At 35.6% G+C, this 20,540-nt stretch overlaps 1 protein-coding gene and 1 long non-coding RNA gene across 2 annotated transcripts in view; one reads left to right on the top strand and one right to left on the bottom strand.

Annotated features, from left to right (window-relative positions):
• The window catches only part of RRM1 (ribonucleotide reductase catalytic subunit M1), a 38,792-nt gene that overhangs the window by 1,356 nt on the left and 16,896 nt on the right, over positions 1-20,540 (top strand). Inside the window, exons 2-9 of the mRNA XM_043905807.1 lie at positions 5,113-5,201; positions 8,458-8,635; positions 9,731-9,831; positions 11,583-11,642; positions 12,505-12,544; positions 12,791-12,953; positions 17,665-17,806; positions 19,468-19,551. Of these exons, the coding sequence (XP_043761742.1) occupies positions 5,113-5,201; positions 8,458-8,635; positions 9,731-9,831; positions 11,583-11,642; positions 12,505-12,544; positions 12,791-12,953; positions 17,665-17,806; positions 19,468-19,551 (857 nt within the window). The remainder of the gene's footprint in view (positions 1-5,112; positions 5,202-8,457; positions 8,636-9,730; positions 9,832-11,582; positions 11,643-12,504; positions 12,545-12,790; positions 12,954-17,664; positions 17,807-19,467; positions 19,552-20,540) is intronic.
• On the bottom strand, positions 63-20,445 carry LOC122695945. Its single transcript, XR_006341675.1, has 3 exons — positions 20,433-20,445; positions 14,646-14,651; positions 63-197 (listed from the first exon to the last, which is right to left on the bottom strand). It is a non-coding gene; the product is annotated as an uncharacterized LOC122695945 (long non-coding RNA).

Here is a 20,540-nt window from a genome sequence, read left to right as displayed (position 1 = left end):
ATGCCCAAACTTAGTACTGAACCTGCCAGTGAATAGATGCTCCAAAAGTGGATGAGATAATTATTAGGTTGGTGCAGAGGTAATTGCGGTTTTACATTTTTGAACTTTGCTGTTTTAGTATTGGAATACATTCTTAAATAAATGTGGTTATGTTATACATCATTTTAATGCATATTTCTCACTTTGTGCTTTTTTTGCTGAGGATTATTTGCTGTTTTTTAAACTATAGAAATGATGTTAGACAAAAATTTGAGCGATTTTTTTTAGTTCAAAATGGGTTGTAAAGCAGCAAAGACAGCTTGCAACATCAACAACGCTTTTGGCCCAGGAACTGCTAATGAATGTACAGTGCAGTGGTGGTTAAAGAAGTTTTGCAAAGAGAACCTTGAAGATGAGTGTAGTGGTCAGCCATTGGAAGTTGATGACAATTGAGAGCCATCATCGAAGCTGATCCTCTTAGACAACCACTCAAGAAGTTGCTGAAGAACTCAAAGTTGGCCATTTTGTTGTCGTTTGGCATTTGAAGCAAATCTTGAGCTGACCAAAAATTAAAAAAAAAATCATTCTGAAGTGTCATCTTCTCTTATTCTACACAACAATGACCATTTCTCGATCAGACTGTGAAATGTGATGAAAAGTGGATTTTTTACGGCAACTGGTGATGACCAGCTCAGTGGTTGAACAGAGAAGACGCTCCAAAGCCAAACTTGCACCAGAAAATGGTCATGGTCACTATTCGGTGATCTGCTGCTGATCTGGTGCACTATAGCTTTCTGAATCTTGGTGAAACCATTACATCTGAGAAGTATGCTCAGCAAATGAATGAGATGCCCCCAAAACTGCAACACCTGCAGCTGGTATTGGTCAACAGAGTGAGCCCAATTCTTCTTCACTATAATGCCTGACTGCATGTCACACGACCAACACTTCAAAAGTTGAATGAATTGGTCTATGAGGCTTTGCCTCATCCACCATTTTTACCTGACCCCTCGCCAACTGACTACCACTTCTTAAAGCATCTTGACAACTTTTTTCAGGCAGAACGCTTCCACAACCTGAGGAGGCAGAAAATGCTTTCCAAGAGTTCGTTGAATCCCAAAGCACAGACTTTTCCACTACAGGAATAAAGGAACTTATTTCTCATTACCAAAAATGTGTTGATTGTAATGGTTCCTATTTTGATTAATAAAGATGTGTTTGAGCCTAGTTATAATGATTTAAAATTTACAGTCCGAAACTGCAGCTACTTTTGTACCAACCTAATACTTTAAGATATAGAATATGATAAGTGTTGTAAGTAGGAAGGTAGTTGATTTGGTTGTAACTAGGTGGTTTACAGCCTAGAGATAGAGTTATGGCCCTTCTTGTCATTAGTATCTTTGAAACATCATTCTCTACATTTCTCTAGTCTCCCATTTTAGCTGTTGAGACCAAAGACCGAAACACATAGTGCACTTTTGTTGGTTGATTCCTTTAAGTGAGGGGGGACAATTCAGTTTTTTTAGACCTTTAGAAAAAGATCTGGAAAGATGAGAAGCTCTTAAGATACATCTGTAACAGATGAATCATAAACTTGTGATCATAAATCTCTAGAGTGGGTAGCACCTCTGTGTTGCATTTTTAACCTTTTGGGTCCACTTTCAAATACTGTGGTTTAAAAAGTACTATCTACAATAAAAGGCAGGTCTTATTTTGTTTCTCATTCCTTCAGAGAACATAATTTGATCCAGATGGTTTGCTGCTAGACTGCCAGTAACATTCAGCAAGTCTTGTTCATATACAAAGTTGTACGTAGATTTATTTTATTTTTGATCTTTAATTTGTTTAGGGTATTCTCTCCTCCCCTTATTTTTGGAATGATAGTATAGAAGCAGACTAACACATGCAGTTTTTTCTAATCGTAGTGTAATTATTCAGGAGGGCAACTGCAGTAAACTTAAAATACTTAACTGAATATACCAATGTCTTGCCAAGCACCATGAGGTTAATAGCAGAGGGAGAAGGCATCTCCATCTTCCATGATCTTAGGGCTCTTAGGGATATAGGAGTAATCTATATGAAAAGTGTTAGATAACAGAAGGGAATAGTAGATGCATTTTTCTTATCTGCTATCTTGTTATTCTTGGTGGGACAGCATCATATTGCTCAAGGAAGTTAAGATTAAAAGTTGAGAACCATTGGAATAAAGGCAATGTAGCCAAGCTGTAAAGTGTGCTTCGGAATTCAGTATAGCGTTTTCAAAACTTTGGGTTGTAACCCACAGTAAAAATTATTTTCCATTATGACTGAGTACACACATGTATATGTAAGTATTTACGTAAAACGGAACCAAACTTTGCAAAATAGTACTTTCTAAAGCACCTATTTGCACTCTGATAATCTCCTCTATTCCAGATCCTCTCTCTCCCTTCCTCTCCCTCTTCCTTCCCATCCTTCCTAATTCCCTTTACAGCCCACTGTGTTATTTTACGATCTGTATGACTACTGTGCTCGGCACTGAGGTTACAGTGGTGAGTAGACAGAAATAGTTCTGGCTTTCAAAGATCTTACAATCAATTGAGAAAAATAGACGAAAACATTAACATAATATGATCAGAATTCTAACATGTAAAATACAGGCTATAGCAGCCCATTCCTTCAATTATTCAGAAAGTATTTACAGTCGTTCCTCAGTATCCATGGGGCATTTGGTTCTAGGACCTGCTGTGGATACCAAAATCCATGTATGCTCAAGTCTCATGGTCATCCCTCAGTCTCTGTGGATTCTTCATGTGCAAATTCCAGTTCACCATCCAGGGCTTCAGCCAACTACAGATCATATACTGTTTATGGATGTGGATTGAGAGGACTGACTATATTAAGCATCTCTTATGCTGGGAACTGTGTTAGGTACTACGGATTCAGCAGTGAACAAAACAAGCTAAATTCCTTTTCTCATTGGAGTTCACATTCTGGTGTGAGTGACAAGAATGAGTTAATTCCAGATAGTGGTTTGTGAAATGGTGGTGGTAAAACAGGGTAATGTGATAAAGATGAATGAGAAGGTAACCTTGGATTGGGTCCTCAGGTAAGGAGGTGACATTTCAACTGAGCTCTGAATAATACTAAGAGCCAGCTGTGTGAAGATATGTGAGCTGAACTTTGTAGGTAGAGGGAATAGAAAGTTCGTATCTTGCAAAGAGGCATATACTTGGTCTTACAGTTTTAGCAAAGTCTCCCTGAAGAGAGGAATTTAAAAAGACAGCTTATACCCAGGAGGAAATCAGACAATTAGTGTTCTAGAGGATTTCACAGGAGGAAGAGGGCAATGTGAGTTACAGTGTTTGGGGCAGGTTTCATGGATGTGGTGAGAGTTGGAGAGTGAATAGGAGTTAGATGTATGGAAAGGCAGAGGAAGGATTTTTGGGCAGAGTAAGGTATAAGCAGTTATATGGATGTGGGAATGGGATGCCTTATTGGGATGTAGGATATTTCACAAGGATCAGTAGAAGAGATGTGGAACCAAATTAAGGAAGGCCTTGTTTGATAGAAGAGGAGGGATTAGTAAGCAGGGATTAGTGATATGATGAAACCAGTTTATGGGTTGAAAAAAAATAATCAAGTGAAATGATAGGCTAGAGAACAGTGGATTACTGATCCTTTAGCCCTTTAGTGTTCCTTCCCTTCCCAGTGTGAATTTAGAGAGTTGCTTTTGTACTTTCTGTCAGTTCCTGATTAATTTGACAGCTGCAGATTTTCAGTTTGCTAATACTGCCTTGTGGTCACCTATCTGCCTAACCAGTTAGTAGAGCATTAAGGGCTCAGTCCTGGTGTGTGCCAGCTAATTTACTCTATTCCAGAGTTAAACAATGCATATGTGAGTCTGTTAGAAAAGGAGAATCACAATGGTAATCAGAAAGAGAAGGGCTATCTTAGTTAATGTATTAGTATTTAAGAAAAACTAACTTCTTTTATTGATGATGGGTTACTAGCAGTATCTTATTGTTCATTATTCTTTATCAAACTTTTGAGAAAGTCCTTGGACCAGCGGGACTTTGTTAGGAAGAAGAAAGAGCTATAGGATATAAGTCCAAATCATGAAAGGACTAACTATATAAGATCCATATGTATGTGCTTCCATATCCCCAAAATAAAAAATGAGAGGTTGCCCCTGGAAGATTGTTTTGAGTTACAAGTAGAAAGAAGTACTTCTTTACATGGTATGAAGTAAATTCAAGTCATTAATTACTCTAGGAAAGTACGTAAGCCGTATTTATCATGAAGGTGTTAGGATGGAGACAGGTTTAGAAATCATTTAGCATTCAATAATTATTTGAGTACCTGCTATGTGCTAGGCCTTGAGCTTTGGTCTGGGCACTGGGGAATAAATACATTGATAAATAAGTCATGACAAAATCTTTTTCCTTTTGGAAATTATATTCTAGTGAATGAGTGAAAGAGTCATACAATAAACAAATACCTAGGTGAACTATAGAGCATGTCAGATGATCAGAAGTGCTCTGGAGAAAAATAAAGCATAGAAGGAGGGTAAGAGGGGCAAGGCTGTGTTTGGGGCATTGCAATTTAAAATAGAGTGATTGGGGAAAACCTTATTGAGAAGTTGACATTGAGCAAAGATCTAATAGAGGTATACATAGTAAGCAGTCAGGGTTGCCAGGGTCAGGTGGGAGAGTAGGAGGTGACGTGGGGGAGGGGGCTCCCAGGGCAGGTTATATAGGATTCTGTGGACTATTATAATGATTTTGACTTTGATTCTGAAACAGATTATAAACCACTCTTGGGAGGGGAGTAATGACATGGTTTTGACTTAAGTTTTAAAGAATAATTATGCCTGTCATTTGGGACAAGGGTTGGGGAGAACAGATCATTTGGGAAATTTATTGCAAGAATCCATCTGATATGTAATGTAAGGGAAGACTCGGTATAGAATCTCTCCTTTTTGAAGATGAAAATATAATCTCTCAATGAATCTCTTTGGGGTCTGAGTCTTTTATCTACAAAATAGCATTTCATTTTGGCCAGTTTAAAAAGTTCACATGCTGATTATGTTTGATTCTGTGGCATTGCTGTGTTAGTAAGTGCTAATACGAATTGTATGGTTTGATTCTTTAGATGGCCGCCAAGAGCGAGTTATGTTCGACAAAATTACATCCCGAATCCAGAAGCTTTGTTATGGACTCAATATGGACTTTGTTGATCCTGTAAGTAAATAGGATTTATATCTTGGGTTGCTTGTTTCATGTGATTCCATTTACTTGTCTCTTATCTTTTCCCCTTCACTCTCTTGCTATATATACATATTCTGGTTTGGTATTCTCTTACAGCCTTGGATGTAAAAATGTGAATTTATTGTTTAAAACTTTTTTTATTCTGGGAATTCTCTGACGATCCAGTGATTAGGACTCTGGGCTTTTCACTGCTGTGGCCTGGGTTCAGTTCCTAGTTAGGGAACTAAGATCCCACAAGCCATGTGGCATGGCAAAAAAGCAAAACAAAAAGACAACAAGCAACAAGAAACTCACTTTTTCCCCTAAATTTTGGTCTGTGCTGTGAGTTCTGACTTCTCAGAGAACTATAAAGCTGAGAAAAGAGGAAAACTTGATATTAACATTTCAGTTAGGGGCTTCTTTGTTAGGGAAAAATTTATTTTATTTTTATTTTATTTTATTAGGGAAAAATCTATCGTAAAACTGTTTGAAATTGTGGTCATTTGGGTAGAAGTTGGTTTGAAGTTTGCTTTTTTGTTATCCATACAGAAGGGATACATTAAAGTAATATAGAGTTCACAGCCAACCTTTAAATTCAGGAGAGCCATAAGCAAGTTGCTCTGCTTTTCTCCTCAGCTTCTGTAACTCCTCTACTCTAGATCTTCAGCATCTCTTATCTAGACTGCTGTCCGTAGTGGTCTCTAAAATGTCCTCCAGGTCTTCCTCACCTTGCCATCTTCCAATCCAGATTCCACATGACTTTCAAAATGATCTTACTAAATAGAGTCTCTAATAATCTTTTTTCTTAAAACCCATATTGCCCCATCCTTATTTAGATATTTTATCTATATTACTACCCTGAATAGTCATTGAAAGGAGTGATGCTGACACTGAAGCTCCAATACTTTGACCACTTGATTCTAAGAGCTGACTCATTGGAAAAGACCCTGATTCTGGGAAAGATTGAGGGCAGGAGGAGAAGGGGGTAACAAATGATGAGATTGTTGGGTGGTGTCACTGACTCAATGAACATGAGTTTGAGCAAACTCTGGGAGATGGTGAAGGACAGGGATGTCTGGCCCGCTGCAGTTCATGGGGTCGCAAAGAGTTGGATATGACTTAGCGACTGAACAACAACATCTGTATTACTGTAGCACTTGCACTGGCCTCATAGCTTTAATCACCTAGTATAGAATTTATGTGTTCCTATCCTCCCTAGAATTGTTGGGGAGGTCTGTATCTTGTTCTTGTGATATCCACAATGCTTAACACATACATAATTAGATGCTTGATAAATATTGAATTGACCAAATAGTTGAAAGAAAATAATTTTATACAGCTTTAAGATATATTTATTATCATTTCCCTTTTACATTTAGAATACTACACAATAATTAGAATACTAAAATATTAGAGTTGGGACAAACCTGAGAGATCATATTTTATCTCCCTTGTTTTATAGATAAGAAAGGTTCAAAGAGAAGGGGGGTGATTGTACAAATGAGTGAGAGTGTAGGAAGAAGAATATTGGTATCTTGACTAGGTATCTTGACTCCTAGGTGTTCTGTTGCCACTTGCAAACATTTCAGAGTGCAAGGGTGCTGGAGCCAACATGAGCGTTCTAGGATAGATGAACAAATCTGGATGCTTTAAATCTGGAGTGGTTATTAGCACATGGATGTTGTTTTATTCTGAGTTCTGATTACTTGCCTTGTAGCACCAGAAAGTGTATAGAAGACTTCACTACTCTTTTACTGAACATGACTTACCTGCTGAGAAGAAAGTGATCAGGAGAAACTTGAGTTTAGGTCTAACATGTAATTGGGATAAATTTTAAACTAGTAATTACACTTTTTTTTGTTTTTTTGAGAGGGGCATGCTTTGGTCAACTGGGAAATGGCATTCATTTTCTGTTGGATTAATTTTTTTTACCTTTGCAGCCACACAGCTTGTGCGACCTTAGTTCCCATCAGGTATTGAACCCCTGCAGTGGAAGCTCGGAGTCCCAACCACTGGACATTCAGGGAATTCCCTAATCTGTTGTGTTTTTTTTTAAGACTCAGTAAATACATACATATATACAACTTAGATTGGTGTGCTGCAGTTCATGGGGTTGCAAAGAGCCGGACACAACTGGGTGACTGAACAGCAGTAACACAACTTAGAATTTGTCTTTCTTGACTTGGGCATTGTGTATTTTAAAAAGGGGTGCCTCTTACAGTATGGTCTTGAAAACAATGAAATGTAGTGAGGTTGAATGGAATATGGAGCCAGAAGACTTAGACATTAAAAACCTTGGGCAAGTCCCAGTAACCTGGTTCCTCATGTAAAGTGGTGATAATTATAATACCCATCTCACAGGTAATTGTGAAATGTCAGAGAAGATTATGAAAGTTGAGATATTTTGTGAAGTGTTAAGTGAAGTGAAGTGAAAGGCGTTCGGTCATGTCCGACTCTTTGTGACACCACGGACTGTAGCCCACGAGGCTCCTCTGTCCATGGAATTCTCCAGGCAAGAATACTGGAGTGGGTTGCCATGCCTTTCTCCAGGGGATCTTCCTGAGCCAGGGATGGAACCTGCATTGCAGGCAGATTCTTTATTGTCTGAGCTACCAGGGAAGCCATTCACACCAGGGAGGTGTTAAAGAGTAGCCATTAAATTATCTAACGGCTCAGTCCCAATTCTAACTTACAGTTTCATTTCCTTTCACTAGACTGATTAAAGTTTGATTTGTTTGCTTTCCTGTACTTGTCCTTAGGAATAATTGGGGGAAAATAGGTAAGTATATGGCCTGAACAATGATTACATACAGAAAATTTGAATGAAAGATGGGAAAATACTTACAGAAAAATTGGTCTGTTTTCAGCTGTTTCCCTATGTGTCTGTTAATCTTTGTGAAGCTCTACTTAGATTTTAAAACTAACTTCCTTCTTTTTTTTCACTCCTTGCTCCCTTGCCCACTCCCTGCCTCTCTCCCCTCTCTTCTCTCCCTCCCCCCTCCCTCCCTCTTTCCTTCCTTCTTTCTTTGGACGCTTCATTGTATATGTAGTATGCATTTTCTGGCAGCTCTATTCACTTATGAAGTCTCATTACTAAATTTTCCACAGTGTACAATTCTGAAAGATGATTTTTCATAAAAGGAAATTGTCTTTTATTTTTATATAAATTTGATTGTTTTCTTCATTGCTCTTTTAAGGAAGATGTTGGTTCCTGGAAAAGCACAAGTAATTCTTAGCTTTGCTTTTATAGGCTCAGATCACCATGAAAGTAATCCAAGGCTTATACAGTGGGGTCACTACTGTGGAACTGGATACTTTGGCTGCTGAGACAGCTGCAACCTTGACTACTAAGCACCCTGACTATGCCATCCTGGCAGCAAGGATTGCCGTCTCTAACTTGCACAAAGAAACCAAGAAAGTATTCAGTGGTAAGTCTAGAAGAAAAAGAAAGAATTTAGTATTTTCAGAAAATGTATAAGTGAACTAGAATGAAACCTTGAGTATCGAAAGAAAAGTTACATCTTGTTTGAAAAAGGGAACTGTGCAAGTTGGTGGCAGAGGGAGACTAGAACTTCCTGTTTCTCCATGCAGCTCATCTGCTGCGTGGAAAGGTCAATGAAAACTTTTCTTTATCTTTTTGTTCTCTATTTTTTTGTTTTTTGAAGCCCCTCTTTAGATGCTTGGTGGTGGCGTGGTTGGAAAAAAATAATATTTATTGATAATTCCTAGGTTAAACAAAATGTTACAATCAGTCTTTTGTCACCATTAGTCATCACTCCCATTTTACAGTTCAGAGAATGTGGGCAAAAGAAGGTTAAATAATTTGTTAAGTATATAAAAAGGGATATGTAAGAAGTCAGCTGGTAGACTGAGAGTAGAAATCTTTTGGCTCTCAATTCCAGATCTTTTATGTGGGACTTTAAGCATTATATCTCCCTCTTCAGTAGATTTGTAAGAGTAAAGCTATCAGATCTTCCAAAATTGATCTATGGATTCAAGTCAGTGTCAGAATGCCAGCTTTGTATGTGTCTGTATTATATATAAACGCAGAGGACCAAATATCTGCTATGATGTCTGAAAGAGAGAGAGCTTATTACTCAATGTGCATTTGTAGAAGTAAAATCCTTGAGATGATAGATTTTGAATTTTAGGTTGAGTTTCTGTTTTGTTAGGGTAAAAGAAAACTTGAGATTATAATTTATGCTTTTCTTTATTTTCACCTAAAAAGTCCTTAATGGGGTAAGGTGTGAGAATCATCTGGCAGTCTTTTTCAAACTATAAGAGCATATGCTTACTCCAACTCTAGAAAGTTATTTCTTTAAGGGTTTCCTTATTTTACTTATGTAAGTTTCTGTGTATATTTATATAACATGTATTTGTCCATTGAGCACTCTCTTTGCTAGGTACTAAGGTGAGTTCGGATGAAAGACAGTTGAGAACCAGTGTTTTAAATTGTTAACCTGAAGATTGAATTTGCTGTTAAGTGATTTTGGTATTTTAATTTTCTGTTGTTTTGTTTTTAGATGTAATGGAAGACCTGTTCAACTATATAAACCCACACAATGGCAAACACTCTCCCATGGTGGCCAAGTCAACACTGGATATTGTTTTGGCAAATAAAGATGTATGTATAATACTTTCATGGTGAAAAAATTTTTATAGGGTGTTTTTTTAAGGCAATGAACACATTTTTAAAAATTTAAACACTATGATAAGAGATAGAGGTAAAAAGTAATTCTCCTTCTTTGAATCCCGGTTTTCTTGTCTAGAAAGAATATCACTTTGTCATTTTAAAATGCATTTTTCCCAGAATTGTTCTGTAACACATGGTGTGTGTGCATTTATTTTTCCTTTTAGTGGTAATGTACTGTGCATACTATTCTTTCTAATATTTTTTCACTTACAGGTATATCTTAGAGATAGTTCTTTATTAGCATTTATGAATTTACCTTATTCTTTCTAACACCTGCATAGCATTCTATCCTATAGCCATATCATCATTATATATATGTAAGAATTGCTTTAGTGATGAATATTTGTTTTCTATTTATCGCTGCAGTCAGTATTCTCATATGGTAGTACATTGCTCATAGATGAGTATATTGGTGAGGTAAATCCCTTAAGTGGAATTGCTGAGCTAAAAAGTATGTGCATTCAAAATTTTGGTAGACATTGCCAAACTGACTTCCAAAAAGATTGCTCAGGTTAAATTTTGGAAGATCTTCTTGCTCAGCAACTTAAAGATTATCCATTTGTGTTTCAATTCCTTTCTTAACTACATCCCAAAGGACAGAGGGAAAGATGGGTAGATCCAGCCAGCCCTTTTGCACACAGAATTTATTTACCATGCATATCTGCACAGATTAGAAATCAGTTTTAACTGTAGGTAATAGAGTGATTAGTTGGCTATCTCTAAATATGTATCTGATATTAAAGAGACTGAGAGAAAACTGAGTGAGTTGTTTGTGTATTTGTGTGTATAATCTTGAAGACAGGTGAGAAACAAAAATAAATGATATAAAAAAACCTGTATCTAAAATATACATTTTGATAATCGAGTTTCTCAGTTCTCCATTAGTCATGCAAAGCCCCTACGTGCCTTGGCAACAAAGATGCCCTTAAAGGTTTAAGAGAAAGAGAGGAATTTTGTATAGATTTTTCTAGTCCTTGGACATGGATCCTTATATGGAAACATTGATAGTATTTTGAAAAATTGGCTCTATGTTCTTCTATCCAAAATGCTTATTTGTACCTAATTGCTTTGTTTTCCTTTAAATGGCTTTATAGCCTACACAAGCTCTGTAGCAATGGCCAGTTCTGCTTTAAAACATCACTGTCACAGTAATATTTTGTTTAAAATCAGTTAAAGGACTATGGATTTGATTAGCCTTAGAATTAATGTAATTGTTTATCATAAATTTTATGTACAGTTTAAAATGGAAAATAAAGATATGTATTAGTATTTATATGGCTCCAATACTTTTGGATTAACAGCTAATCTAAAAACCTGTTTTAGGATGATAATATAGTCCCTTTTATACTCATATTCTTTCCCTTTTTGTAGATACTGTAAACACAATAGGGAAAGTTTGGAAAGTCACATTTATGTTTTTACTTATGTACAACTTATATGTTTTCGTCTAGTCTTTTAATGTATGTGTTTTTAAACCTAGTTAGGATACTCAATTTATATAATTTTTTTCCTTAACATTAGGCATGGATTTCTATTCTACAACAAAAATACTTAGTGTTATCTCTTGTATCCTGTAACAATTTTAGTTCTGAAATCAGGGCTGAAAGGTAACAAATTTTGTGAAAATAAGTGTAATTATCTTAATTATGGGTTTGTTTTTTTTTTTTTTAAACCTTCATCAGCGCCTGAATTCTGCAATTATCTATGACCGAGATTTCTCTTATAATTACTTTGGCTTTAAGGTAAATAATGGGTTTCAAATAAGTGGGAATTCCTTCTTCAATTAGGAAATATAGGTTTTTGTTTATGTTTTAGTGATATAATTATAAAGGTAGTAATTTGTTGGGAGTTGGGATGGTCCTGAGGGATTAGTGGGGTTAGGATAGTGGTGATTGTTTGAATTAAGGAAAAATAGCTTATTCATTTGCAGTTTTCAAATTTTCCAAATGGTATTTCTGGATACCTGTGGAGTTATGCAGGTAATTTGCCAGAATGATTCAATATTATTCTGTTTATGCAACAACTATTTATTGAATTCCTACTATGTGCCAAGTGGTTTTCTAGGTACTTTTGTGTTGATAAACAGTGTTATGGGTGATTGAGAATGTGAATGCTGATGTCAGACCACCTAGGTTCAAATCATCGCTTCATTTCTTATTAGCAAGGTGCTTAATCCCTTTGTCCTTCAGTTTTCTCATCTTTAGAATGGGGATAATAATAAAATTTCAATATCAAATGCTCTTGAAGTTTAAGTGAGTGTGTATATGTTGCTTTGGTCAGTACCTAGCCTGTTATAAGCATTTTATAAATGTTAATGATATGAACCATTATGATATAATGAATACCACAACTTCTGCTATGAACATTATACATATTAATGTAGAGTTGGCTTTTTCCAGAAATTTTTAGGCATTCTTTTCCGAAAAAATAGTGAATTGATAATGTTCTAAGCTAAAACTAGTAAATCTAAATATGATGTTCTTGTCATTTAAGATTATTTTAAAGACTGAGTAGATTTAAATAGTTGCATATTGTGAATGATATATCTACTATGTCTTTAAAAACTACGCTCTGGAAGCTTTTCAGTTGTTTTGCTTTTTCTAGACACTGGAGCGATCCTATTTGTTGAAGATCAATGGAAAGGGTGAGACATGAATGTGTTTGTGTGTTATATTTTCTGTTCATTATATTGAAAATAGAACTTTAAGCTGTTTGTCTTAACATTTCTATTTAAACTCTAACTAACACTTTAAACTTTAGGTTTAGTTTATGAATAATTTTGCTGCTTATTGGTATAAAATTTTTTAAATTGTCTTTTGTTGTTCCTTTTTTTATGCCCAAGTACATATCTCAGCCTAGTTTTCATGTGAAAAATTTCTCTTGTTTTTAGTGGCTGAAAGACCACAGCACATGTTGATGAGGGTATCTGTGGGGATTCACAAAGAAGATATTGATGCTGCTATTGAAACATACAACCTTCTTTCTGAGAAGTGGTTTACCCATGCCTCTCCCACTCTGTTCAATGCTGGTACCAACCGCCCACAGCTTTCTAGGTATGTGTCATCTATAGTCGCTTTTAACATTCTAAAACGCTTTTGACTCGGGAAATAAACCTTGACCTGAAGAAACTAGATAGTTCATCACATAAAAATTAATTTGATAAACATTTAATCATTAAATGAGATTTACTTTCTGGAAAACTCTTATTGCATTGTGGTAAATAAATTGATGAGAGACAAATGCCAGTAGTGAAATTTTAAGCTTGTTTCTGGTGATGGTTGTACAACTCTGTAAATATACTAAAACCCATCAGCTGTACACTTTAAATGGGAAATTGTATGGTATGTGAATTATATCTCAATAAAGTATTTTCTGATAATAATTAGAGGATTCTAATAGTAGTCTGTATGAGAGAGTATGGTATTTTGGGTTAGGGAAGTGAAAGTAGAGATTGAGAGAAGTAGACTGATTCAAGAGATTTGGGAGGTAAAATTGATAGAATTGGTGATTTGAATATGAGTCAAGAGTGGTTCCTGAGTTATGGGTAAAGTAACAGATTTATTATGGTGTCATTTTCTGAGAAAGGAAACAGTGGAACAGAGTCCAGTAGTTTATTAAAAAAGAAAAAAGCTAATACACCCTAAGCAAGTTGGGTTATCTCAGGAATTCAAGGATATGCTAACATCAAAAAGTGTATTAATGTAATTCACTGCCCTAACATTTTATGTTATTTAGTACTTTCATTAAAAAAATAGCAAAATAGATGTAGAAAATAACTTCCTTTCTTTGGTAAAAGATATCCACTAAAAACTTAGATCTGTTGGACCTCTGTTTTTAGCTTTGTAGTGGAGGCCTGAGCCAGCATTGTAATTGTAAGATAAGAAAAAAATGGTTGGAAATGAGGGAATGAAACTAATGATTCCTTAAGAGCATCTACAGACAAGTTATTAGAGGTAAAAGGATTTCAGCAGAATGTGTGTGTGTGTGAATTGCTCAGTTGTGTCCAACTGTTTGCAGCCCCGTGTACTATAGCCTGCTAGGCTCTTCTGTCCATGGAATTCTCCAGGCAAAAATACTGGAGTGGGTAGCCATTCCCTTTTCCAGGGGATCGTCCCGACCCAGGGATCAAACCTGGGTCTCCCGCATTGCAGGCAGATTCTTTACCATCTGAGATACCAGGGAAGCCCTTCAGTAGAATATCTGGATATAAATTCAACAAAAATTAATTTATTGAATTTTTGTACTTTAGCTGCTAGAAAATTTAAGGAGCTTCTCTGGTGACTCAGTGGTAAAGAATTCGCCTGCCAATACAGAGGACGTGTGTTCAATCCCTGTGTTGGGAAGATCTGAAGAAGGATATGGCAATCCATTCTACTGTTCTTGCCTGTGAAATCCCATGGACAGAGGAGCCTGGTGGGCTACAGTCCATGGGGTTGCAAAAGAGTTGGACACAGCAACTAAAAAACAAAACCAAAAAAAGAAGATTTAAATTTTAAAATGTATAATACTGGAAGGTACTCAGGAATAAATCTATTGAAAGGTGTGTAAGGCTTTTAAGGAAAAAATTCTAAAACGTAATTGAAGGATGTTATAAAACAAATCAAGAGTGATCATATATTCGTAAATGGATTTAATAACAATGTCAGTTTTTCCCAAGTTAATCTACAGATTCAGTGTAATTCCAGTCAGAATTTTAACATGCAGATTCCAAAATTTATATGGAGGAGCAAATGGCTAAGAGTAACCTAATGCTCAAATACACCAGATCCTAATCCCTGAAATTTACAAATGTTACCTTATAAGGAAAAACAGTCTTTCAGGTATGATTAAGAAAGATCTAATTTTCAAATAATGCTTTTAATTATTTAGCTTAGAGTATCCACATAACAGAAACTGACAAATCCATGTTGTTATTTAGTCAGATAGTTGTTTCTGACACTTTTGCAAATCCATGGACTGTGGCCCACCAAGCTTCTCTGTCCATGGTATTTTCCAGGCAAGAATATTGGAGTAGGTTGTCATTTTCCCCTTCCAAGAAAGATCTTGACATAGGGAGATTATCCCAAATTATTCATGTGGGCCCTGAATCTAATAAAAAATATCCTTATAAGACAGAGGCTAAGGGAAATACAAGACATACAGAAGAAAAGAAGGCAGTGTGTAGATAGAGACAAATTGGAGGGAGGTAGCTATAAGCAAAGGAGCCCAGAAGCTGGCTCCTTTAGGAATGTTCTCCACTAGAGCCTCTGAAGGACTTTGGCCCAGTGAAACTGATGCTGAGCTTCCTACCTCCTAAGCTGTGAGAGAATTAATTTCTATTTTAAGCCACCAAGTTAGTGACATTTGTTAGGGCAGCCACAAGAAATTAATATAAATAGCAAGATAGTTTTGAAGAAAAAGTCCTGCTAGATTCAAGACTACTATAAAGCTATGTTTATCTATCCTAGAGTAAATACCCTACTTTGTGGATTATATGAGAACTTGATGAATAATAGATATCATTGTATTTCATTGGGAAAACAGTGCTAGGAAAATTGGTTATCCTATAGGGAAATGTATAATTAGATTTCCTTTCTTCATGTCATATACAGAAATAAATTCAAGAGAAAAATGTAAATATGACAGTAAAATCTTTTAGAAGAACATGTAGAGAAAATAAATATTTTCCTCCCCAGCTTTTTAATATGAATTTCAAACATTCAGAAAAATTTGAAGAAAAGGAGTGAACTTCACTCATACACCCACTTATGCCTAGATTTTAAAAATTACTGATATTTTGTCATATACATGTATTTTTTATTTTTGTCTTGAAAATTAAAAATATTTTTGGCTAAGTCATTTGACAGTGAGTTTCAGATGTCATAACTATCAACCTACATCTTGATAGTATATATATGACCTCAGAGGAGTTTCTTAAAATAGATATAATAAGCAGACAACATAAAGGAAAAATTGACTATATTAAAACTTTAAACTTCAGCAAACCAAATACAGTGGAAAAGGTTTCAGACAGTGAGAGGAAACTTGCAATGTATGTTAACTGTTGAGAGATTATAAGAAAAAGACACAAAACCAAGTAGAAACATGGGCTAATTTGTAGAAGAAACTGATTGGTCGATAAACAAATGAGATGATGATAAACTTTGCTTTTAATTAAGAAAGTGAAAGTTAACATCATAATGAGATATTTCATACCAACAGATTGATACAAGTTAAAAGGCTGATGAACTAAGTATTGGTAAGCATGTGGGCATGCTCATGCATTGATTGATAGAGTATACTTATCCATTCACTTTGGAGAATCTTTAGTAAAGTAGAAGACATGCATATCTTTTGACTCAAATTCCTTTCCTAAGTTTACACCCTATAGACAATCCTTAGATATAAACACAAGGAGATATGTTTAAAAACTTCCACAAGAGCATTGTTTAGAATAGCAAACAAGTTGGAAATAATCTAAATGTCCCCCAGCAGGCAAATGGATATTGGTATATTCATACAATGGAATACCTTACAGCAAACTATTCCTATATGTATCAGTAGGAATGACTCTCTAAAACAATACTGAGTTAAATAAAAGCGGGTTGCAGAAAGATAGTATGAAACCAGAAATTTTTTTAAAATGTGGAACATATGTAAATGCTAAAGGAACGTAGAAAGCATGGAAACAGCATATATTTGTTATATATATATTATATATTAGGTTATATTTGTAGCATCAAATTTCTTGGGGCAGATGGTAAGTACAAAGTATATGTTATAAATTCTCTATTATTTCTGAATGTCTGAATATTCAATAGAAAAAGTCAAAAGATAAAGTCTATTTGTTTGGATGAATATTAAAGTTGGTAAAAGGGATCATTGGTAGAATAAGGGTCCTGGAGTTGGAGGATGAGATTCAAATCACAGGTAGATGGATTGTCTTCAAAAAAGACTGTAAGGGAGCTAAATTTTGATGGACATATCAAATTTGGTTCATTATTGGTTTGGTGGTTTTTTATTTCATGATGCTTTTGAACTGTGGTGTTGGAGAAGACTCTTGAGAGTCCGTTGGACTGCAAGGAGATCCAATCAGTCCATCCTAAAGGAAATCAGTCCTGGGTGTTCATTGGAAGGACTGATGCTGAAGCTGAAACTCCAATACTTTGGCCACCTCATGCGAAGAGTTGACTCATTGGAAAAGACCCTGCTGCTGGGAGGGATTGGGGGCAGGAGGAGAAGGGGACAACAGAGGATGAGATGGCTGGATGGCATCACCGACTTGATGGACATGAGTTTGAGTAATCTCCAGGAGTTGGTAATGAACAGGGAGGCCTGGCGTGCTGTGATTCATGGGGTCGCAAAGAGTCAGACACGACTGAGCGACTGAACTGAACTGAACTGAACTTTTCTTGGCTTGAAAAGATGTTAAGTATGCTTAGGAATTTACATCAGAAAATGTTATAATGTCACATTTGTAATCTGGTGAATAGGTAAGCTAATATTTTTACCTATCCCTAAGACTTTTATGTAGACTCAGCATCTAGGGTAGACGGAAAGATGATTTTAAAACAGTGTATGTTGATATGTTTTATTGTGTCATATCCAGTGAAGATTTTGGTTCTTTTTCCTTCTAAAAACATTAAAAAAAAATTTTTTTTTCTTCTAAAAAAAAATTGTAAGTTTGAGATCATTTATTTGCCTAACTTACTCTCTTTGAATTATATAGTTGTTTTTTGACTCTCCTTCATTTCCTTGCTGAGTTGTGACTTTTTCCCCCTGTAGCTGTTTCCTTCTGAGTATGAAAGATGATAGCATTGAAGGCATTTATGACACTCTAAAGCAGTGTGCATTGATTTCCAAGTCCGCTGGCGGAATTGGTGTTGCTGTGAGTTGTATTCGAGCTACTGGCAGCTACATTGCTGGGGTAAGCTGCTGTTGTGTGACTAAAAATATGTGGGCTAGAGGGATTCAAGTCCATAAACAACCAGGGTTGTGGTTGAGAGGGCATTTGTGGGAGCGTGGGAGAACTGGATCTCTGTTAATTACTAGCTGGCTGTGCAACTTAGAATGAGTGATTTCACTACTTCTATCTTATTAGAGGTTGATTAGATGGGCTCTACGGTCTTTTTTAGCTCAGATTTTGGAATTCTGATTTACTTTAGCAATAATAATAATATTAACAGCTTTTATTATTCATTGCTTACTATATGCTAAATGTTATAAAAGTTTTATGTGAATTACTACAACCTTATGAGATAGATAGATATTACAAACACAGTAAACTTTACTCCTTACAGTAACTTTGTGAGTATGGTCACTGTTGTCTTCATTTTACAAGTGAGGAAGCTGAAGCTTATAAAGTTAAATTTCTTCCATAGATTAGTCATTTAATATGTGATAGAGCCAGGATTCAAGCTTAATCATTAATACTTTATGAAGTAAATTTCAGCTCTTTTAGCTCACTGTTGACTGGGAGTCAAGATCATGGTTTTGGGTGGAATCTTAAAAATAATGCAGATGGATGTGTATGCATGACAGAAACAGACTCACAGATAAAGAAGACAAACTTGTGGTTATCAAATGGTCAGGGAAGCAGGGAGTGACAAATTAGGGATATGGCATTAACTAATATATAAACTACTATATATAAAATATTTAAGCAGCAAGGATATACTGTATAAAATAGGGAATTATACCCATTATATTGTAATAATGTATAATGGACTATAATAGGCTGAAATCACATTCAGTATAAAATACTGAATCATTATGCTGTATACCTGAAACTAATAACAATATTGTAAATCAACCATACTTCAATTTAAAAAACAAAAGAAAAAAAAGTAATGATTTTGAGTAAGACCTGGATTTAAATCCTGTCTCTACTAATTACTAGTAGTGTGGCCTAGTGCAAGTTATTTTACTTCTCTGAGTTTGTCTCCTCTATAAGGTGAAGAAAATATCTCACCCTACAGAAAGAGAGTCCAGAAGAAAACCATTCTGTTATGTGGTGTTCATTATCTTTCTAGGCTGCTTAAAGGCTTGCCTTGGGTTAGAATGATTATTTTAAAAATTTGATAGGTATCTCATCTTCATTCTAGAATTTATTTATTGGAGAATCTCCATTTGCCTTATTGTCTTAATTTATCCACTGCATATAATTCTTACTATAAATCACCTTGAATTCTTTTGGGAAAAATATACTGTAGTAGGGTTTTTACTCTACCCAAAGTATTTCATTATATGATGACCTTTTGAAAGTATGGGGGTTTAAATTCAGCTATCCTGATTTTGGATTCGTTTGACTTAATAGTTGTTATTTCTTTTTTTTTTTTTCCCCTCCCCCTAGTTGTTATTTCTTATCGTAAGCTAGAGATGCCATGAAATAATGTTGTACATATTTGTAATTTATTCCACAGTTTTATTTTATGTTGGGCATTATGTTTTCAAAGCAGAGGTAGAGATAGGGAGCAGATGAAGCTAGACTGGGAGAGAGTAATTTTCCTGCTGTTGACCCATTTTCTTCTTTTCATTGCTGACCCCCTCTTGCTCCTCTAGATGCCTTTATCCTGTTTTCTTTTTCAGACTAATGGCAATTCCAATGGTCTTGTACCAATGCTGAGAGTATATAACAACACAGCTCGATATGTGGATCAAGGTGGAAACAAGGTATGCTTTGTGATTGAAAGTCCTAGAGTCCTGGAAATCAGAACTGAAAATCTCATAGTTATAATAAGATAGCTCACTGTGTATGTTTCTAACAACTGTTTTTTTCCACTTTTATGATCAATATAATGTGTATAATTTTTACTTATTTTAAAGTATAGACACTTGAAGTATAGTTTGATGATTATATACTTGTGTAATCACACCAGTCAAGCCATAGAACATTGCCACACCAATGTGTTTCCTTTGTATTAATCATCCATCACTCCTACACATACATACTTTATCCTTGGCTCCAGGCAGCCAGTGATCTAGTTAGCTTTCTTACAAGACAGTTTATTTGCAAAGAATTTCTAAAGTAGTGAGTGATATTGATACCTTGGAGGAGGGCATGGCAACCCACTCCAGCATTCTTGCCTGGAGAATCCCCATAGACATAGGAGCCTGGCAGGCTATAGTCCATGGGGTCGTAAAGAGTTGGACATATCTGAGCGATTAAGCACATATTGATACCCAACCTTGAAAAGGGGTTGTAATATGTTTTCTAGGTTTTTATTTTAAAAAAAAAGAAAGACAAAAAGCAAAACTTGACCTGTTTTATAGAGGGAAAATAGAGAGTATTGGGCCATTTTTCCAATGTTATCAGCAGGATACTTTGCAGCCATCTAGCCCATCTAATGGAATCTGTGAGGACCTTGATAAGACATACCACCTTTTTGTGATCTTTAGTAAAAGCACAACTTATTGTCAAAGTTAAAGCAATTTTTTGGGCTTTACATACGTGTCACAGAGTGTAAAGTGAGCTGCATGACAGCTGAAGAGGAAGCTCCACCTCTTGTTTACTGTGTCACGTTGGATAAATTATTTATTCTTTCTTGTTCTACATTTTCTTTGTGTTAATTGTTCTTTTTTACACAGGGCCTTTTCTTAGGATCGTAAGAAAAATACTACTACTTTATATTTTTATAGTACTTTTATTTGTATTATATCAT

This window comes from Cervus elaphus, chromosome 1 (genome assembly GCF_910594005.1).
Source record: "Cervus elaphus chromosome 1, mCerEla1.1, whole genome shotgun sequence".
Classification (NCBI taxonomy): Eukaryota; Metazoa; Chordata; class Mammalia; order Artiodactyla; family Cervidae; genus Cervus; species Cervus elaphus.
Note: the sequence above shows the minus strand (reverse complement) of the source record. Positions and strands in the feature narration are given on the sequence as shown.